Below are 23,135 nucleotides of genomic sequence, written 5' to 3' on the forward strand. Positions count from 1 at the left end.
TTTTTAAATTTATCCACGCTAGTCAAAATCTCCCTTATTATGTTGAACAATCCCTCATGACTATTCTTAGAATAGAAATAATTACTCAAAGGCTTGCGGGGTTTCAACTTGAAACAATTTGGTTGGATATAACCAACTTTACCACAATGGTGGCAAGTAGTGACAAACTTCTGAGAAACGTGTCTCTTATGTGGAAGGACATACGTAAACATAGATCTAGTCATAGAAAGGTCATCAACAACTTTCTTATCCTTGTCACCTATAGAAAGAACAAATATTACTTTCTTATTCCAAAGTTTTTGGGACTTCAACTAAAAACAATTTGGTCTAATGTAACCAACAATCTTACAATGGTGGTCAAGGACGGAGCTAGACATTTAGTTGGGAGGGGGCCAAACAAAAAATAAACTAAAATATGTAGTTAAAGTATAAATACAAAATATATTGGGTGGATTTGGTATCTTTTCATCTTCAAGTTTTTTCAACACCTTATTGAGTCTTTTAAGTGCTTTAAAAAAAAAAAAAGGCTCCCCTTTTCTCTTCTTTTTATTTTTATTTTTTTTGTCTCAACTCTACACTACATCATCTACAATACAAATTAATATTTCCTTTTATTCAACAAGTTATATCAGTTACAATATGTTGGAGTGATGCTTTTCACGGCGTGGTTGAACCGCCTATTATTTCAAAATTTCTTCATAAGATTCCAACTCCTGCAAAGATTAATATTCTCAAGTTTTTTTTTTTTTTTTTCTCTCTCTCTAAATCTTCATCTTCCCAAGTTAATTCTCAGCACTCAAGAACGAACCTCAAAAAAAAAATATTGAGAAATTTGCTCCTTTATTTTCGGCCTGCACCCATACTTTAATTCATTTCTATTTCTCCACAAATTATAGACCATTTCACAAAAAGCTAATCGACACAAATAAGTTCTAAAAGATTTATTCCTTCACACGTTAATAACAAAAATAGGCCAAAATTTCTATAAAGCAAAAATGGGTCAAAATTTCTGTACCATATCACTGCTATATATGCCTCCAAAGTTAGCAAAATAATCCTGATCATCATTCCCCCTTATTGGATTAAAATCCAATGGCAGCAAAGAGTAATCTAGTGGCTTCACGCAAGATATAGGCTGCGGGTAATTAATCTCCTCTACTTCCATATTCTTCTGAAGTATCATCGCCTGAGTACCCATTATTCCTGATGTTGTATCTTTCATGATCACCATATAATCATCATTTTTTTTTTTCAAGTGAGCTGGGGGGGCCATGGCCCCTACTGGCCACCCCCCAGCTCCATCTCTGATGGTGGCATGTAGGAACAAACTTGGTTGAAATTTATTTCCTAAAAAAAGCCTTAGACTTGGACTTTACACATTCATTCAAGCAAGCATTCTTACCTTTATCCAAAAAGGCTACATCAGCCTTAACTTCTTCAACTTTTACAAGCTTAATAAACTAAGTCTTTCTATTATAATTAGAAGCATTTGAGATTGAGGCACCCAAGTTATCCACATTCATTCTAGTCTTGTCAGAAATAGGCTTTTGAACAACTAATTTTTTCAATTTATCTTAAGAGAATTTTTAAAAGTGTTCCTTATAATCATTTAATTCATTTTCAAGTGATTTTACCTTATCAACAAGCATAGAATTTCCAGACTTTAAAGCATCGCAAACAACACATGCATCATTTAAATCTGCAAGCAATTTATATTTTTCAAGCACAATCTTTTTGAGTTTATTGGACACCTTTTGGTTTGACTTGGTCATCCTAATGAATTTCTAAAAGAGATTGTTGTAGGCAATTTGCAGATTTTATACCTTCTCAGAGACATCCTCATACAATCTATTGAGTCTAAATCACATGACTTGTGTAGGCTATCAACAAACAGTTCTCACCTTTAACACATGTGCTGCATTCGTGATTTTTCTCCATGGTGGTATTCAGACATGTAAAAAGCATGCCTGAACATGATTAGAGTGTCACGCCTAATCATCTATTCATGTCCGGACAATAGCCTACATGCAAGGGAACATGTAGTCTTGGACCTCCACCATGTTCGGACATGCGTTCTCCGTGTTTGGTCATAACTTCTAGTGGATGTCTTATAACCTTGGCATGTTTGTAGTCATGTCTAGACAACTTAGGGAACATGTACTTCTTGGAGTTCCTCACATCTGAATATTACCAACCATGCTCGGATATCAGTCTTCAATACTGACCATGTCTGCTGACATGCCTGGACATCACATGAACACACGTACTCCTTGGAGTCCCTCATGTCCGGACATTACTATACCATGTCCAGACATTGGCTGCATTACATGTCTTCTTCAAGAATTCTTCACTTTCTTCCATGTATACCTAAGTACACAACTACCCATTTCCCAAATAAACATAAATCATATTTTAGACATTGAATGAGCCAACATAAAACCTAACAAACATCAATCTCGATTGACATGAAATAATCATAAAATATTTGGGATGGAAACTCACCCACATTATTCGAACGAATATAAAGAATGATAGGGGTCATCCACTCATGAATGAATGTATTTAAATTATTTAAAAATTCTAAATTCTTTCAAAGAATAATGTATAACTTAGAATCTATCTATATCTCAAATTATAATAATTAAGTAAGATTATAATGTAGAATAAGATTCTAATCTAATTAGAATTATTAAATTATTTTTAGAGTATTAATCGTTATGTTCTATAATCTATTCATTCAAATATTATTTCATGTCAATCGAGATTGATGTTTGTTAGGTTTTATGTTGGCTCATTCGATGTCTAAAATATGATTTATGTTTATTTGGGATGGAAACTCACCCACATTATTCGAATGAATATAAAGAATGATAGGGGTCATCCAATTCATTCATTTATAACATATCCATGAACACTTTTTTGGGGAGGCAAATTATTGATTTTTTGTTATTTGATTTGATCGAGATTAAAAAAAAAAAATTGATGTTGAAGATATTTTGCGAGTTTGGTTCCGGATGAAAATCTTTTCTTATTTTCCCAACAAAAAATTAGCCCAAAAAATGATAAACCATGGCAAGCACCCGCGACCCAAAGCAAAAACCACAAACTTTACCTTGACAATAAACTTTAATTAAAAAGGAATTAGAAATATTTAAATCAATATTAGAAAAAAAGTATACGTATCCTCCTCAAATTATAACCTAATTGTCAATGTCCACCCAAACTATCAATTGCATCAATATCTTTTCTAAACTACTAATAATGTCAATGTCCCAAAATACTAACAACATGACAAAAATAACCAAAAATTTTGTTCAATAAGACAAAAATGTTCTTATAAATTCGAAAAAAAACTAAAATTAAAAAAAAGATGAAAAAAAGAAAATTTTAAAAACATATATAAAAAGTATTTTTCTCATTAAAAGACATTAATATTTTTTTTTTTGATAATTATAAAAAAAAATATTGACACAATTTATAGTAAGACGACATCGAAATGAAATGTAGTTTGACACAATTATATTTCCTTGTCTTAATTTTATTTTCTAATAGATTAATTTAAACCCCCACCTGCTAGTCTACGAAATAAACCTAACAGCCCTAGCTTCGCAGAGATCACCAAAAACCCCGCACGATTTGCACATAGCTTCCTACAAGGAAGCAAATTTTCATTTGCAATCCCTCTTCTCCATATTCTTATCATGGCCTCCAATGGCGCTCCCCCGGTTAGTCCGTCAACCCCTCTCTGTCCCTAATGTACATATATTCTACATGTATATGTGAAATTGATAATTATGCGAAAGTTGTGTAAAATATGAATTTGGGGATGGAGCAGAGAGCTGGGGATGCAGAGAATAGCTTGGAGAAGATCAAGCGGCAGTTGGCGTCAGGTTCTGGCAGGAACTTGCTGCAGGGTCCACTTCTGAAGCGATCCGAGACCGTACGATCCTCTTTCTCTGTCTATCCAAATTCAATTGGTTGTTGGTGATTTGATTTTTGTTGGATTCAGGGTTGCGTTCTGCTTTCAATGTTAGCTTGAGAAATTGTAGTTTCTCTATCGTTTTGTCTTTTGGTCAATTCGGAATTTACTCTACCAGGACCTAAAAATAAATAAATAAATAAATAAGGAATTGGTTTGGTGTAGTGAGTAGATAAGAATGAGAGTTTCTGACTACAATCAGTACGAACTGACATAGTAATGATTCTATGCAGCTGAGGAAATGGAACGAGCGGTGGGTAATCTTGGACCCGACCACTGGGAGAATGGAGTACAAGTTAGTATATGTTTTGCATTCTTTTTTTTCCCGGGATTTGCTTTGCTTTGCAGAAGGATTTTGATCTTTAATATTTGGTGGTGTTTTCTTTGCTTTAGGATTCGGAGAAATGAGCCAACTGTCAAGGGAACCATTATATTTGACGCAAATAGCACAATTACCGTATCTCCAGTCAACTTCCAGTAAGATTGATGCTTTTCTGAATAAGCTTGCATTATTACCTTCTCAGCTACTAGTTCATCTAAGTGGGTTTTTGCTTTAATAAAATTACTAATGCATTTTTTTTTTTATATGTGCTTTAGTGGACTACCAAAGTATGATGGCTGCTGTATATGTATCCACATTTAGCATTTCTTTTTTGTTTTTCCAGCAATGTAGAAAATGCTTACCTTTGTATCTTCTGAGTTCAATTGAAAGGATCCTTTTGTAGTTTGATTGGAATTCCCAACACGCGTGCTTCTTAACTAAATATTTAGATATTGGGACCCCACAGAAAAAAGACTACTTCCTCTGTGCAGAGACTTCTGGTGCAGCTAGAGCTTGGGTTTCAACTTTACAGTAAGTTCTCTAGATCTTTGCTTTTGCCGCGTGTTGCAGAATTTGATTTTTGTTCTGATGACTTTCTTTGATTATACGAGTTTTCTATGTGTGTCATGTTTCTTCTATGCATCTGTTATCTATTTATGAGAAGTTTGGGGAAGTGATAAGGGCATGTCGGTTTAAGTTGAAAACTCTGTAATGAATGTATTAGAGATAATCTAGAAAGAAACATGGGCATCTGAACTTCAAACTTCACTACTGGCAAGGTTTCTTATGGTTCTTTGGTGAAAAGTTGTTCTTTTGGTTCAAACAATGCACCTTTTTTCTTTTTGAAGTTTTTCATTTCAGATGGTTAGCTATTATGAGGTTGGTTTCACAGTTCAAGAGACTGTATAATGGTTTGTCCTAGAATTTCCATTGCCTGCAGATGTATATTAGCTAATTCAATTGTGAAGTTGCCTCCCCAGTAAAGAGATTCAAACAGGATTGATATTTTGGTCATCTTTTATTGTTCTAAAGTTGGATCAGTAGGGAACTCTGACATGTTTGTTGATTTTCATTATGTAATTGCTTAATTGTTTTTGAAAAGAAAGGCTGCGCTCATTGATGGAGAGACTGGAAGGAGGTGCATTACTTCTTCCAGCTTTGCTGTTTTGGTTGGTGGTGAAGGCTTAAGGTTATTTTAGAGCTTAATAGATATTAGACAGAAAACCACGAGGGGTCAGGCTGATTGGCTCTTCAATTTGAAGTTAAGTGCCTAGGAAGCATCAGCCCAAGGTCATCATTCCTTAAATAAATATGAAAAGAAAGAAAGAAAGAAATTAGACAGAATGACCTTTATCTCCTTTTTTTTGTTCTTTAGTTTGGCGGGGTTTAAGTGGACATTGTCAAGGATCATGGTTTGACTTTCATTGAAAGTTATTTATCTCCTTCCGTATATCCTTTTGCACGCATGTGAATGTGTGTTTGTACAGGGGCATTTTAAGCAGACTAATTTTGAATTTGATTGAAAGCTATTTATCTCCTTCCATATGTCCCTGCACACGCGTATGTTTTTTTGTGCAAGTGGAGTGCAAATATACTTAATACTGATGATATGGTTGACTTCTGTCATTTAGATAGAGATTATACAAACTCTCAAGCACCACCACACCACTATTTTTTTGATAAGTATTGAAAATTTTATTAGATCAAGAAAGAAGAAACCTCGTGTACACATGATGTGTACAAAGCTCTCCTAAATAATTAAGTGAAAGATAAATAAGAAAATCTACAAAAGAAATCATAGAAACCATAATCAAAAGGTACAACAGCCCGAATGACCAGACTTAACATAAATGTAGCCATTGGAGCCATTCTAAAAAGGGAGAAATTAGCACTACTTGGTGAAATAGGTTCTTTTAGAATCAATTTTCAAGCCATCTGCTAGAGGTTGTAACAATCTGAACGATCCCACAACATTCGGACCCTTTCGACGTTGTACAAAAGCCATTACTTTACCTTCAGCCAGCACTAAAAGGCTACTTCTAGTAGAAGTGTTAGAATTATTTCAAGTATTTCAGCTGGAACATCGAATCGTCTTACGTTACTTCGAATGGAATCTTAGCCCGCATCACTTGCTTTCTTTACTGCATAAAGGCATAAACGAAGTCAAGGGATTTACTTCTAACTAGTGGCTGAGAGTAAGCAAGCTACCTTTATTCAACAGATCTATGGTTGAGTCAAAAACATGCTCTGAGTTGGGAATCGTTTCTCTTTTGCATTTTTCGTTGCCTGCATTCTTCTTCGTGTTCGTCTGTATCGCAAAGTTGGTTGACGCCAGCTGTAATTGTTGAAAATAGGGGGCCAACCAAGACCCCCTAATAAAGCTTTGTTCGATAAAGCAAATGATTCGTTTTGACAACTTTGGACCATATTAACACCTTTGAATTAGCTGATCTTACAAAATCGATTGAGCGGGCTGGTTGGGAAGGGGTTATTAGCATAGAAAAGAATTGTTGAGAGATAGATTCTACTATTTGGTTAGGATGAATGAGTGGCTGTGCAGCATGCTCCGGAGGAGATTGACCCTTCCCCGAGTGAGTCTAGTAAGAAAGGGGAGGTGCCGCTGTTTAGACTGCATTTCTGGAGTTTGAACACCATCCCATTTCAACCAAATGTACAACCCTGTCAAAGGTATCTAACCTTCCTTATGAGTGGAAATCCAATCCCGTTTTGTCTTTTTTTTTTTTTTTGGGTTAAACACCTTTTTGGTACCTGTGGTTTAAAGTTTTTATTTTTTACCCCCTGTGGTTCAATTCGTATAACATATGGTACCTGAGTTTTGGAAAAAGACCGAATTGGTACCTCTGTTAGTTTTTCCGTCCAAAAACTAACGTTATGCCACATCAGCACCACTTAACACCATTAAGAACGCGACACCTGTCCCATATGCCACGTAAATCGCCACATCAGCGCTATGTCACTGCCACATATATATATATTTTAAAAAAAAATTGAAAAATCGTTAGGAATGGCTGAGCCATGGGGGTGGTTCGGCCACCCCAAAGAGAACATGGGGGTGGCCGAAGCCAGCCCCAGGCCACTGGCCGTTATGGGGGTGGCCGAACCACCCCCATGGCCCTTGGGGGTGGTTCGGCCACCCTCAAGGGCCAAACCCCTATTTTTTATTTTTTTTCTCTTAAGCCCTTGGGGGTGGCCGAACTACTCCAAAATGCCAAACTCCATTTCTCTTGTGCTAGAATACATGGGTGGTTTGGCCCTTGGGGGTGGTCGAAGTCACCCCCATTTTGGCTAAGGGTTTGGTTCGGCCACCCCTAGACTGGTGGTAGCCACCCTTAATGAATTTTTTTTTTTTAATTTTTAATTTTAAATATGTGGCAGTGACATGGTGCTAATGTGACGATTTACGTGGCATATGAGACAAGTGTTGCGTTCTTAATGGTGTTAAGTGGCGCTGATGTGGCATACCGTTAGTTTTTGGACGGAAAAACTAATAGAGGTACCAATTCGATCTTTTTCTAAAACGCAGGTACCATCTGTGATACAAATTGAACCACAGGAGGCAAAAAATAAAAACTTTAAACCACAGGTACCAATACCCTATTTAACCATTTTTTTTTTTGCATGAAAACCAGCCGACCTGTTATATATATATATATATATTTTAAACCCGTTCTTCCGACAATTTTTGAAAAACTCATAGTTTCTCCTCCAAAAATGAGCTCTCTAGTCGGGGAACACATTAGAAATTAACCTAAGCCAGTAGGTCCTTGAGTGGATCCCACGTTAGCCCAAGGCGTTGGTCTCTAGCTAGAAAAGTAAATACTGAGTTTGAGTGAGAAGGGCCTCTACCCCGCTGGTATTTTGCCTGTATGGTGTTTATTGGGCAGGACCCTCGATCCGAAAGGTATGCCACTATCGGCTACTATTTATACATGTCTCCTCCCTGTGGTGCTAAGTGCACATGACCACTCAAACAATGATCTTAGGAACACTGGTTTCTATTGAATAGTAGTTAACTTGACACCACTAAACATGCAAAGCTTGTTCGGCAAACAACTTGCCTCCACCTTGAAAAAAAGTCAACTTCAAAAGATTATAACTTTTTTCAATTTTTATTATTATTCAAACAAAAATACCCACTACAAAACAAATTTTTTTTTTCACTTTTCCATACAATTTTTTTCTACTTTTTTTTTTTTAATAAACAATTTTTTTCAACTTGATATCACATCAATCACTTCTTATTACTATTAAAAAACAAAACTCACATAAAAAGCCTTTACCAAACATGCAATTATTTCTTTCCCTCCAAATTGTCCAATTTAAGCAAAAGGGGAAAGCATTCCAAATGTGAACACTCCCTTGAAACCTTTCCATTGAAAGAGGACATCCATCACCTTCTTGGGCATCGCCTAATGGACTTTAAAAGACAAAAGACAAGAAGACCACTACTCCACTACATAATGAATCAAAAAATGATCCACAGTTTCAACACTAATTCTTGTGCATATGATACCTATCCACTAGAATAATATTTTTTTTAGTGATCGATATGGATGATGCTATGCGCTTTTCCCACTGATATCATGAAATGCAAAACTAGCAATGGCTTTTCAGATTCAGTTCCCTTAAGGAAGCTCATGATTTGGCTTGTGTTCCAAAGTTAGGTTTTAAAAGGGAATTTGGTGGGTGAATACTGTGTATAAAGATCTCTTTTCTGTATTGTACTATTTCTTATCCTTATGTATGCAACTACAAACATCTTGGAGGGGATTGTTTAGAGCATTTATGACCCACCCCCAGCGACACAATATTGTCCGTTTTTGACTCTCCCGAATCAAACTTCCCAGTAGGTTACCTATCTTGGTACTACTCTCGTATAAGCATGCTTAACTGCGGAGTTCTGATAGGTTCATGATCTTTGCAGCTTTAAAACGTGTTGTGTCAAGAAGGGTGCGAATAGACATATAAGCACATCCTCATTCCCATACTCAAACGATGTGGGACGTCACAATAACTCTAATTTAAGACATTCTTTGATCTGTCGTACAACTGGAGTGTGGTCTTTGGCTCCTAATATTCTCTTATCCTAGAGTTCATTGAAGCCTTACCTTGAAAATTCTTCTTCCTTCTTTACAATGTTTTGGCTACTTAAAGCTTCTTTGACACGTATTCTCCTTCTCTAAAAGTAATCTAATAAAAACTGGAGTTTTGCTTAAATGAAAATCAATAAGGTAATTGAGTTTAAAAAATGATAAGTTATAGCTCTTCTACAGTTACGTTTTGGTCCCTAGGTTGAGTTCATTGCATAAAATGATCATCTGCTTACGATGCTTGATCTTCTCTAGGTTTGAGTTCTTGACCCAGTTATCAAATACATATACCAATGATTTACATTTGTTGCAGTTGATTTCTCTACTCATGTTTCCTTTTCTCATTGCCATTTGTCATTCAGTGCATCGCAGTTGGTTCTGAGAGCCCATAAAGAGGCTGTGAATTCCTTAAGTGGGAATGGTTCTCCAAAGTTAGGAACAGTCGCAACGGTGGTTGCTGCTGCCAATTCGATAGCCCTTGAATGTTCTAAAGAAATTGAATCAGCGATGCATATTTCATTGAGAAATGCTCTAGGAATGGTGACGAATAAAACAAGTGATGGTCCAATGGATGATCTAGCAATCATGAGGGTAAACCGTCTTTGCTTTTCACTTTCAATTTTATAGTAGTGATTCTCAATGTCCTAACTTGCAATTATGAATTGCATACCTAATACCTTTTATAAAGATTGGGCTTTTATTGCATTTCTACTTCAGTAATAGAAAATTTATGGTGATTGCCTTCAATTTATATTAAGGTGCGTAGCTTGTATTCTATGATTTTCTCATTTCTGCAGTTATGCCAGATTTGTATCCTGCAACATTTTTTTGTTAATTGTTCGACTAACTTGAAAATGTACATTTATAATCACTTCTAAATGCATTCATCCGAAAAAAGAAGAAGAAACAAATCACTTCTAAATGCATTTTCCACTGCTTGATTGTCTCTGATCATTAGGAGTAGATAGATGGACAATCTAGGAGGCATGGCTAGTATGTCTGCCCCATGTTTCTACAAGCACTACTAAATTTGTAGCAGCAGTTTAGACATGCCAGTAATATGCCTTTGTATTGGTTCAAGAGGTATAGGGTCAACTACACACATTGCTTTCTTATTTGTGCCAATAATAATTTCTCTTTCTTAATAAATGCCTTCGTATCTTCTTTCTCAGTTGCTAGAAATAATGTAAGTTTATTTTTTTTGATAAGTAAGAATTCATTAAAAAGCGCAGAGGGGCGCAACCCTAGTACACAGGAAGTATACAAAAGTGCTCCTAAACAGAGGAAAGGAAAGAATAAGAAAGTAAAAAGTCAGCGAACAACAAACTACCCGGGCTATGCGCCGATACCCAAAGATATAACAAATTAAGCACCTTTCTACAAATAGTCCCAACTGAAAACTCCACATCCTCAAAAAGCCTAGAATTTCTTTCACGCCACAAGTCCCACAAAACACATAAAGGAACCTGCTTCCAAATACGAAAAACAGGACCACGACCCAGCAAAGTGCCCCAACCCCTCAATAAATCCACGACACTACTAGGCATAACCCACTCCACCCCAAACAAGCTATAAAAAAAACTCCAAACAACCCGTGCCACATCACAATGAAGAAGAAGGTGATCAACGGACTTCCCATACTTTTTACACATAGCACACCACTCAACCACCACAATACCACGCCTACGTAAATTGTCATGAGTTAAGATCTTTCCTAAAGCCGCTGTCCAAACAAAGAACGCCACTCGCTTCGGAGCTTTAACACGCCATATACCCTTCCAAGGAAAAGAGACCGCCTCGTGACAAATTAAAGCTTTGTAGAAAGTCTTCACTTCAAAATTCCTCCTCTTGGAAGGATTCCACACCACCTTATCAACCTCCCCATACCGAACCCGAGTAGAGTATAACTGATCAAAGAAGGACATCACCATCTCCACCTCCCAATCCTGAGCATAGTGTAAGTTTATATAGCTGTATAGAACTAGATATTGAATGATTTAGAACATCTAAATTGGTTCAAATCTTTTCTACAGAGGTACATTGTCATGCCCCAAAAATTTTGAATTTCAAAATCAAGGAAGTGACCATTCCTTCATGTGCCAAGATGAGCTTGTCAGGTGGGAGAAACTAGAGAAACTTGCCAGACCAACGTTAAAATCAAAATATCCGCAAACAAAGTTGCAATATAGTCTCCATAATATATCAGCCATAAAAAGCCCTTTATGCAGAAAATCAAAATCTTCAAAATGATGAGTCTATGTCATATTCCAAAAAAGTATAGACAAAAAATTCCTGACAGAAACAAGTTCAATACAAAGAGTTCGTCTCCAATTAAGCAAAATTTATGAGGATAGCAAGACACTCAAAGATTCCAAAAATAGGCCACCTAAAGGTGAAGTTTGATAACACTCTAGACAGTCTAAGTGAAATATGTATGCTAGCGACTAAAAAAAAAAATTGTTAAAACAACATATAATGAGCTAAAGCCCTGTAAGTAGTAAATCACACACTGCACATGGAAGTAATAATCGAGTTACAAAATCAGTAGCGGAATAAATAGCAAAGTGAATGATGAAAAGTAAGATAAGTCCAGAAACAAGTTCAGGTCTGATATAAGCAGGAATGGAAGCTTAAAAGATATGAATAATGCTCACTATGTATATCATCACAAGAATTTATGATCCAAAATGCCGTGTCCTGTGCATTTCCCTGCAGGAAGGGTCACACCCACGTACTAGTAGTCGTCGTGGATTGACTCGGAGCTATAGAACTGGAACTTGATTGAAGACTATCTTCATCAAATAGAAAGATTCTACGCATATTGAGCATATTGATTGATACAAAGAAATTCCCTCCAGACAGCTTAACTCCGTCAAGCCTGTAGGAGTAGTGAAGAACTAAAGAGAGCTGTGGTTGGTTGTTGACCAACGGAAAGCATGGTATTGTTCCCATGGAGGGGTCACGGAAAAATATATCATCATCTGCATAATCACAGCTCCATCTCCCTAATCTCCGCCATCACAAGCTAATCCGGATCATGGTCTATGTATTGCCCCAAGGGTGGCATCACTGAAAATATCCCTTTGGGCAAGAACTAAGTCAAAGAGGTACATACATTTCAATGGTCAAGAAAGAATAAGGTTTTGGAGAAAGAGATGTACTTATATTATTAGTACAAAAGTTTGGAAAAATGGCAGCATTTATCCGCTGCCATTTATCCTTGATCTGGCTGTGGTTGACGTTTCCATCTCTCCTCTAACCGAGTATTCAGACTTGGGTGTGACTTCGAAGGGGGGTGATCAGCAAGAGGGAGAGTTAGGGTTTGATGGAGAGGTGGGTGATTTTGGCTACTTCGAGGTAGTGCAACGTGCGAAGGTTTTAGATCTTTTGACAGTTCTTGAAGAGGAATAGCGTCACGAGGTTTTGGTTTCTCCTAAACCTAGAGGTAGGAGGGAGCTTAAAAACTTGGAGTGTTCTATCAATTTTGATGCTAGAGGTGATTGCTCTAGCAAGGGTAAAGGCAAGAGGGTTCTTTCAGTGTTCTGATGAAGCCCAGGGCTCTTTTGAGGGGTCTGTTTGTGGTGTCTTGTTGTAGTTCTGGTGGGACTTAAGGTTCTTTTTGTAGTCATTTCTTTTGGGTTTTTGCCGGTGTTCTTGGCTGGGTTTTCTTTGTTGGTGTTCCTTTTGTATACTTCCTGTGTATTTAGGGGTGCCTTACGCTTTTTATAATATTTATTGATTACCTATTAAAAAAAAAAAATTGGAAATTTAGGCAAAACCCTCTTTGTGACCAATATTAGTAGCTATGAAATTTACTACTAATATTGTCCAAATATATGAAAGCTCCTTAGGGGGAAAAAATTGCTGGTGCTACATACATTGTGCTCATTGGCCAAAAAAGAAGTTCATTATTGTGTCCAGTCTTTTCCATCTACCTTATAATTTATGATTATTAAAATTGAAAAGATGGCTGTCTGAGAAACCTAATTTCTTGAAACTCAGACATAAAATCTGATCTATTTGCTGACTAATAAAATATTTATGGAACCTTGTTTTTCTTCTTGTACAGTTAAGAAGCAAACAACTGCACCACAAGCACGATGCCAGGCTGCCAACTTTAACAAGAAATAGCAATAACTTCTAGTAGAATAGCTATAGAGAACTATTTGATTTCATAAATTTTTGTTGTTTGCTTCAGAAAGTAAAAGCAAAGGGAAAATATGCGTAATTGTTAGGTGCTAGTTCGCGACTAGTTCAAAATTTGTGGGGAGCGTTCTATAAACTTTATGGACTGTTTACAAGATATGACTATGAATTCAAAATCTATTTTGTGTTTTTGGGTAGACTCAGTAGACTCTGTTCCTGGGTTGCTCTGACGGTTCAGAACCCAGTTTCGTTCCTGCCCAGCCTGAGACGTCTTCGGTGGCTTTCCTGGACGTCTCTAGGGACTTTGCAATTCAGCAGTTGGGGTCTTCTCAGAGGTTGGTGAGTCCTACTAATTCTAGGTTCTATTTTGCCCCCCGCGGTCACCATAGGTGCTGTCTTTGGCGCAGGCACTGGTAAGTAATGTTGTTGGGTCTTTTTCTTTGGGTGCCTCTTCTCCGGCTGTTACTTGCTCGGTTTTTCAGTCCTCCGACATGCTGCCTCTTCAAGTTTCCTCTTCTTCTCAGTCTTGCGTCACCTCCTCTCAGTCTTTTTCAGGGGCGGCTGAGTTGGTAAAGAGGTTGCGTCCCTCTTCTCCCGTGTTGTCGAACTCTAAGCCGTTCCAGAAGTATTACCAGAAGGCTAGGGAAGCCAGAAAAGCGCATATGGATGAGAATCTTTTTGCTGATTCTATGGACGCTTTGAGGCCAGTAGCTCAAGTGCCGGGGTTTCTTCCTCTACTTCCGATTATCTGTGATCCAGTTGAGAAAGTAGCTGTTGTGCTTACAGTGTAGGATTCCGCTAGTATGGCAGTTTCCGTGAAGGATAAGGGTAAGTCTCCCTCTCTGGTGAACCCGAGCCCGGTTGTGCAAGTTACACATAAAGTGTCGGTCATGTCTGCGTCGACTCCGGTTGTTAAGGAAGGTGCGTCGACTCCGGGTTCTCCTACCTCCATTAAGGGAGAAAATTTCAGGGTGAATGGTTTGACTCAATATCAAAAGTGGCCAGTAGGATTTGGTCCGTCTGGGGAGGTGGTTGCGTGGGAGCAGGGCGATGAGGTTTGGGATGGGGAGGATGGCGACTCTCCTTACCCTTTGGGTGTTTTTCCTCCCGATTTGGCCTTGGATTGGGAGTTGGAAAGTGACGAGGATATGGATCCGTCCTAGCCGATTGTGGAAGCCATTGAAGAGGACTTCCATTGGGGAGTTATGGCATCACGTCCAAAGACTAAAGGTAGGAGGGAAGTTTTGAATCTGGTAAGCTCCATCAACTACGGTGATTCTAGCGCGTCCTCCCGGCGTAAGAAAGGCAAGGAGCACATGGTGTAGGGTTGGGGTCTTCCATTGGTTTTGGGTTTGAGGGCTTGGATTTTTGAGGGTTGTTGGGCTTCTTTCTTATTGTAGGCTGCTTTGGTAATTTTTGTGTACTTAGGGGCGCCTTACGCTTTTTTATAAAACCTTTATTACTTATATAAAAAAAAAAATCTATTTTGTGTTTGGGGGGGGGGGGTGTTATTTCTGTTGGTTTGCCAATGAGGCCTGCCTGGTATAATTTCGATCATGGCATGTAGAGTCATCCTGGATTTCATGGCTACAATTACTGTTGGTTTGGCTTTGTTAAGGAATTTATTGTAGAGTGCCTTTGTTATATGACTTCTTGTTTGTGCATATGTCCCCCCTTCAATATTAAGTTTGCCTTGCTATACTAATTAAAATTTTTTTTTCGCCTTGCGATACTAATTGAATAAATGAATGGGAGGTGTTTGGGTCCCATCATTTTTTTACCATGGTAACCAAATTTGGCTGGTTTGGCTCCTGAAAGGTACTTTATATGCTTTAAGAACTTGTTTGAGGCTGGCCTGCTTGACATGTTGCCACTTGCCACTGGCTTGGCTTCTTATTCGTTTGATGTTTTTATTTTTTTTCTTGCTGAGCTTGTTCCTTTTATGTCATTGCTAATCCTGCAAGTCTATTTGGTCTCTGAGTGTGCAAGTATATATTGCAGGAGACACTACGAGTTAAGGATGAGGAACTGCAGAATTTGGCTCGGGACCTTCGTGCACGGGATTCAACAATAAAAGATATAGCAGATAAATTATCTGAAACTGCCGAAGCTGCTGAGGCTGCTGCGTCTGCAGCTCATACAATGGATGAACAAAGGAGAATTGCATGTGCAGAAATTGAGCGTCTTAAAAGAGATTGGGAGAAGCAGCTGGAGTCATTTATGTTAAAGGTACTTGGTTGATGGCTCATTGCATAGTCTGATTGATAATGTTCAACCTGATATGGAGTAAACAACTTAAAAAGAATCCTCTGTCAATGGCCATGTATATCTCCTACTGCCGAATTCTCTTCCTTCACCAGTAGTTGATCCTACTTTACTTAATATGAAATACTTTTGTGATTTTAGATGTCACTTTCTAATTGTCTTTGTATATTTTGGCTTCAATTACTTGTAGCTAAGAGAGTCCGAACAAAAGGTCATGACCTTGAGTAAAGAAAGAGATCAATTGATCAAACAGAGAGACTCTGCTATTCAGGAGGCACATATGTGGCGTTCTGAGCTTGCAAAAGCCAGAGAGCGTGCTGTTATATTAGAAGCAACTGTCGTGAGAGCAGAGGAAAAGGTCAGGGTTGCAGACGCAGATGCTGGAGCTAGAATAAAGGAGGCTGCACAGAAAGAGTCAGCTGCTGTGAAGGAAAAGCAAGAGCTTCTGGCATATGTAAATAAGTTACAATCGCAACTCCAAAGGTTTAGCATCTTAACCCTTTTAGGCAGTACATGTATTACTCAAGAATCGTTCTGCATAAGCCCCCTATTTCAGGAAAAAGATTTGATAAGGCTAGGTACAGTGGTGTTAGAAAACTAATCAAGCAATGGTAGAACTGAAAAGCAGCAAAAAAATTGAAAAATAAAAATAATTGAGAAGGATGTGTGTCCATATTATGATATAAAAGTGGAGCTAATAGGTAAGAGAAATGCTTAAAGCCCAAAACATCTTTAGAAGTATAGAGAAATTTTGATTTTATTAAGAATAATCTTTTTCCAATTTTTTTTAGTGTGTTCATGCCTCATGCAGTGTTCCTGGATATGATATTGAGTTTTACTCCCACCCAAAGAATTTCCCAACCCAAGATCAATTCAAAGTCAAAGTTAATTTAAGCATTTATGACAAAAGTTATTTTGTTTTATGTTGAAGCATTGGTCAGTTTCTTCTCTCTACATAATGCCTTTTCAATCTGTTTTGGAACCAGTCCCCCACAATTCACATAATGTGACTTGCTTGTAAATATACCCCCCCTCCTTTCTCTCTTTTCTTCAAGGCTCTGTATATTTGGCTTGCATGATGACAACTCTTGGTCCCAAATTTCCAATTAAAGTTACGACAGCAATATTAGACTTCAATGTATAGGTAAACAAAAAATATGTTGTTATTTTTCGAGAATAACTGATCAAAATTTAATGTTTATCTCTCAACAGAAATCATATTGATACCAAGCAAGTTTTTGAGGAGAGGACTGAGTCGTGCTCAGATATTGATAATACTCTTCCATTGACAAAGCATGTAGACTTATCAGAAGAGAATGTCGATAAAGCTTGTCTCAGTGTTTCTAGGGCAATCCCAGTCTCTGGGGAGAGTGTAGTACACATGGCAGCAGATCAGGTGAACCTCCAGCCAATTGGAGATAGTGAATGGAGCGATATTCAGGCAACAGAAGCAAGGATAGCTGATGTTAGAGAAGTTGCTCCTGAGACTGAAGGAAGCAGCTTGGATATTCCTGTTGTTAGCCGAGCGGTTACTAACCACCACGAACAAGGAGTAAACTCTTTTCATCAGCCTTGATATCAAATATCAACATTTGTTAACAAAAACTTTCAAATGTAGGGACTGGCACCCGTTCAGTTACATGCACGAGAATGTGAACTTTCTTGATGTATTTCTTTTCATAATTAAGCTATATGAATGAGGTAAATTGACGTCTATTTCATGGTTCTTTGAAATTATACAAAGTGTACTTTATGAGTGCTTCACAATAAACCATTTATTATAATTTGTATACAGTGCCTGCTTTAGAGTTCTCTTTGCATGAAGCGTAAACTTTGATCAATCTTGTTGGGGACCTCTTGCATCATATTCGACTTGATTGAGTTATTATGTTCATTCTTGTTTTCCCTTGATTTACTGGATTGTAACAAGTGGGGGCTTTCGATGGAGGCCTGTGTCGTATTTCCCCCTTGAGTGCAAGATCCTGCTGTATTCAATATAAAGAGCAATTGGATAAACAAGTTCGAAGATTTAATGTGTATTACAGTTTTACGAGGGGATGAGGGTCTCATGTGAAGTGAATTTTGGAATCTAGTATTTGAACACAACAAATTCCTCGGTTAATATGATTTGAATCAAAAAATACCCAAGCAAGGACTCTTGCAGCAATCTTTTCTTAGTAGGCATGTAGGAGAGAGAATCACACTAGGAGAAGAAAAAAGTTTTTCTTTTCTCTTGTAGGACTCAATGTCTTGCCCAACCCTACAAAACCTTAGGTGCCGCCCACTCTAGGAGAAAGTAAAAACTCACTATTGTGAAACCATAACAAGAAATTCAATTTTAAGGGGGGTATAAAAAAATTTTATGGGGCCAAAATAAGAAAAAAAAATAAGAAATTCAATTTTGAGCTGGTGTAGAATTTTGCAGAAGTGGTGGAAGGCTTTGGTTGTACTGGGATTTGGGAAGTTGGTGATTTTTCTGCATGAGATTGAGGCGTTTTTGCATTTTTTACTGTTCATGGGGTAGTTTGTTTTGTCTCCGTAAGTTTGATTTTCAGTTTTAGTTTGTTGTTTTGTAGTGTTGAGGTTGCTATTGGTTTGCCTTTTGGTAGCTTGTTGGGGTGTTGTGTAGTTGGTGTAAAGAGTTTGATTTGTTTTGCATATTTTTAGCAGTTTTTAGTGTGTTACATCTCATAAGAATTGGCCTCATTTGGTGTTCAAAACTTTGGTTGTAAAATGTTTTCGTCACCCAAGTGTTTTGATGTAAAATTTTAGTCTTTTTGTGTTTCAGAAATGGTGCGTTTGGGTGTTGAATTTTTGAAATCAGAATTGAATTTTTATTCTATTTGCAAATTTTGAGGTTTGACTTTTTAGAAAAAATTGAATAAAATATGACTTGTTTAGAAAAAGTTAAATAAAATATGATTTGTTTTTGAAAAAGTTGAATAAAATATAATTTATTTATTTTTTTTTAAAAAAATTAGAATTATATTTTGTTTCCAAAATTCCATATCCAAACGTCACTTGGACGTACCGATGGAAGTGTTCTAGAGAGACTCAGCACCTGAAGGCCATTTTGGCGTCATGACGTTACTTGGACGTCATTTGGATGTCATGACGGGTTCTAGGATAGTTTCTCGCGTTATTTGGACGTTATGGTGAGGTTTTGACGTTGGCAAATTCCATATCCAAACACACCATAACAAGGGTTTTGGGCAAATATTTCCAACTCTCTCTTTATTTATTTATTTATTTTTCACTTTTTTCAAAAAAGTCAAATCCAAAACATATATATTTTTTTTCCCACTTTTATACTACATCAATAATTTTTTATTAATATTCAAATAAAAAACTCATTACAAAATAAAACTTTTTCACTTTTCTATAAAATAATTCCAAACATTTTTATACTTCATATAATATCAATTACTTTTTATTACTATTCAAACAAAAATTCCACAATCACAAATGTTTGCCAATCATGCTCGTTATCACTATTATACATTAAATTATACTTTGATTGATTTTTCCTCGACAGTTTTTGAGCTTTACATTTTCTCATCCCATAAATAAAATAGGATGTTCTCTTTAGGTCTTTTAAGGAGCCCAACACGAAAGTTAGAGAAAGAACCTTTAGAAAGGTATTCTTGCTTCTCCCTCTTGAACTTTGCGAAGCCATCCTTGTTTCACCGTTGTTGAACAAAGAGAGGATTTGTAAAAAGCCTGTAGCTTTCATTCTCTTGGAGTTTGTTCTTTCAAACCACATAATACACATTTTTCAATTGCAAAGAAGTCTATTGGTGGGTCGGTAAGAAAAGGCACTCAAAGAAAATTAGCTAGTGGGTTGTTAGAGCGGACACAAGTGGGGAGCTTGTTGTTCATACGGAGTCTTAGCGTTATGAAGGGTTGTAAGTTTCTATATCTGTATTTTGAATCTTCTTCGTGATAGTGATTTTACCTCTAATGTGTTCAAAAGGTTTTTCACTTTATCAACAAAATCTTGTGTAGTGGATGGACGATTGATTTTGTGTTTGTGCTATTCATGTGCTATGTTTCAATAATTTATCTTGTGATAAATATTGATAATGTGTGGTTGATTTGGGGTTGGACCCGATGTATAGTTTCTTTCAGAGAATACGGATATTGATTCCACTAGTGAATGAAAAAGTTTATTCATAAATAAAAAAAAAAAAAAAAAATACGGGTAGAGAAAGCCAGTATTGAGAGAGGAGAGAATATATATTTTTTTTGGTTGTAGGGGGAGAGGAAGAAGCAGAAACAAGGAGGAGATAAAAGCTCTAAACCAAGTTGAAATCCCTTATGTAGATCGAGAATGTAATTCATGAATGACAAGGAAAACCCTTACTCTAGAAACAAGATGATAAAGCCATATCAGCATATTTCTCAAATTTCTCATGATTATAAGAACATAATTGTTCAAAAATAATTTTGCGTTTAGGCTTTTCCATAAGCTGTCATGAGGCATTTATCTAGGCTGTGGTTCTCCCAAATATAATAAGAGTAGCATAATATATCGTCAATCTTAAAGAATTGAAATAACCTGTATTCGCCATAAGAGCTGAAACATGCATCAAAGCAAAATATTAACCTGATAACTCCCTAGAAAAGAAAAAAAAGTGAGTGGCATCCTTGTATAGAAATGATATATGCCGCACTTTTATCTCTAATTTTATTCAAAGATTGATTAACAGTGCTATATCAGCAAAATGGATAAAAGTGTGGTGTATAAAATTACTCATTCTTATAATGAAGATACACTTTCAATAAAGATGAGAATAAAGCAAATTATATTTTATTAGGGGTATTAAATTAACAGTTTGGTGCGCATTAGATTCCCAACAAACTCTTCAATACAAATTCTTGAAGATTATATTTCTGTGTAAACTGGCACATTTGACCTATTTTCTTGGACTTACACATTTGTCTAAGGTTAATGAAGTTATTGTTCAGCCCACAGGTGTTTTGGCATGATCATTAAATGTTACAGGCCCACATGGACGTAAGAAGCCTAAGCTGCATGGGTATAAGATTAATATCTCTGAAAAAATGACTAAAGTAAAATAGAAAAATATAGAAAAGAGAACTGTATATTTTCTGTGATGATGAACTGCACACAAACCAAGCTTATTTATAGTAGAATGAGGCTGGTCAAAATAAAAAATAAAATAAGCTGTACGTGTGGGAATTAGATAACAACATGAGCAATACAAAGATAAGAAGGAAGAAGTTGCATGGACGTAAGATTATTATCTCATTGTTATATATGGAGCCTTATTAGGATTGTAATTATTTTTTACTAGCTTATAACCTGCGCAATGCGGGGAATTATTAATTATAATTTAATTTTAAAATTTAAAAAACATTTTCATTGTGCATAGAACATTGCATGAATATGATATGATAAGGAAAAATTTTTAATTTTAGATTTTAAAAAACAATTCTCACCACTGAATGTTACACCCATGATCTTTTCATTAAAGCACAATAAATTTATTAAAATAATGACAAAACCGGTTCAACCTTTAAAATTCATCGGCTTTTTTTTTACTTAAAAGAGTTGTTCAACGTTTAAAAATTATGGGTTTACACTAAGTGTCACAATTTTAGGTCAAATCTAAGTTAGAACTCGGCTTTTATATATATATATTGTTAGTATTTTGGCCTCATTCTGTGTTTGGACAAAATTACTTGTGTGTAACGATACTCCACAGGGATTCTACTATTCAGAAATGCTTCAGAGTCAGAAGATTCTCAGTTCCCTGTCAGCTGTCTGGACGATCGAGCCATCCCGTCCGGATGACCATCTGTCACTGTTCCATCCGTCCGGACGACGTGCCATACCGTCCGGACTCTAGATAGACCAAGTATCATCCGTCCGGACGACGTGTCTCTCTGTTCGAACCCTCCACTGTGTCGAGAAGGTTCTATCCAGCTTGCATCCATCCGGACGTTTCAGCAACACGTCCGGACGCCTCTCAGTACTCGATCAGTTTCAGATTTCTTTCCAAGTTCCAAGAAAGGGAAGATCGATCAACCATCCGGACGATGTGGTATCCCATCCGGACGTGCGTCTCCTTAAGGCAAGAATTGCAATTCAAATATCATCGTCCGGACATTTCAGTAGCACGTCTGGACGCCTCTCAGTACTCGATCAGTTTCAGATTTCTTTCCAAGTTCCAAGAAAGGGAAGATCGATCAACCATCCGGACGATGTGGTATCCCGTTCGGACGTGCGTCTCTTTAAGGCAAGAATTGCAATTCAAATATCACCGTCCGGACGTCTGACAGCTGTGGTCCGGACGCGCGTTCATCAAAGAAGGAAATTGCCGATTCGACTTCAACCGTCCGGACGACTGCCTATCATGGTCCGGACGCGCGCATTGTAGATATGGAAATTGCGTGTTGAAGAATAGCCGTCCAGACGCTCATTCCCCATGGTACGGACGCGCAAAGCCTTATAAGGAAATTACTTGCAGCGGATGTGCGACTTTCCGGACGATGTGCCATCCCGTCCGGACGAGGCTCTTAAGGAAAGATTTCCTCGCGAAATTTTTGAAAAATCTTGTCGCACAGTTGTCCGTCCGGACGGCCCATGTCCACCGTCTGGACGGCGCCCAGGTATATTTTGCCTGACTCTCATTTGAGTCCTCAGCCTATAAATAGAGGCCCCTGGGTATTGAGAACTGTAAGAATTCGGTACTGAATTCCACAAGAGCTCAGAGAAGTTCAAAATCCCTCTGAAGCCGTTTCAAGTGTGCTGCACTACAACTGAAGTCTATCTTAGAGGTTGGCTCTAAGGTAAGGAATTCCATTGAAGACCCCTTCAGGTAGGAGACCTGGTTGGGAAGCGTTCGTGTTGGGTTACATGTCAGAGAGTAAGGTACGACTACTGCATCGGGTTTATGTGAGTGTTACTATCTTGTATCTAGCTTCGTCTTCTGAATAGTGGAATTCCTGGGTTTGGCTGCTTCGGAGTGGTTTTTCTCTTAATTGAGTTTCCACTTCGTCAACAAAAATCTGTGTGTCTTTTACTTTCCGCTGTGCTTAATTTTTGTTGACACTTGTTGCACACACTTTATTTTTAGAAGTCAATTTCGATTTTCATATATGATATGATATGATATGATAATGAAAAGTTTTTAATTTTAGATTTTTTGAAAAAATTCTCACCGCTTCATTCGTGTTGGGTTACATGTCAGATAGCAAGGTACGACCACTGCATCGGGTTTATGTGAGTGTTACTATCTTGTATCTAGCTTCGTCTTCTGAATAGTGGAATTCCTGGGTTTGGCTG

The 23,135-nt window shown here is 37.3% G+C and overlaps 1 protein-coding gene and 1 pseudogene across 1 annotated transcript; one reads left to right on the plus strand and one right to left on the minus strand.

The window, feature by feature from the left end:
• Positions 1-3,567: 3,567 nt before the first annotated feature.
• LOC133861511 (uncharacterized) lies at positions 3,568-17,617 on the plus strand. The gene is made up of 10 exons (XM_062297297.1): positions 3,568-3,725; positions 3,836-3,940; positions 4,213-4,274; positions 4,373-4,456; positions 4,577-4,608; positions 4,751-4,832; positions 9,775-10,003; positions 15,560-15,787; positions 16,014-16,306; positions 17,036-17,617. Exons 1-10 carry the CDS (start codon positions 3,702-3,704, stop codon positions 17,397-17,399), a joined length of 1,503 nt encoding a protein of 500 aa, XP_062153281.1. The 5' UTR covers positions 3,568-3,701; the 3' UTR covers positions 17,400-17,617.
• On the minus strand, positions 6,060-6,306 carry LOC133861660 (NADH-ubiquinone oxidoreductase chain 1-like; annotated as a pseudogene).
• Positions 17,618-23,135: the final 5,518 nt, after the last annotated feature.

The sequence above is a fragment of the Alnus glutinosa genome, chromosome 2, assembly GCF_958979055.1.
Source record: "Alnus glutinosa chromosome 2, dhAlnGlut1.1, whole genome shotgun sequence".
NCBI classification, from domain to species: Eukaryota; Viridiplantae; Streptophyta; class Magnoliopsida; order Fagales; family Betulaceae; genus Alnus; species Alnus glutinosa.

Coding starts and splice junctions, on each gene's coding strand:
- LOC133861511 (XM_062297297.1), top strand. CDS start 3,702: ATGGCCTCCAATGGCGCTCCCCCG. Junction 3,941..4,212: donor TTCTGAAGCGATCCGAGACC/GTACGATCCTCT, acceptor GATTCTATGCAG/CTGAGGAAATGGAACGAGCG. Junction 10,004..15,559: donor ATGATCTAGCAATCATGAGG/GTAAACCGTCTT, acceptor TATATATTGCAG/GAGACACTACGAGTTAAGGA.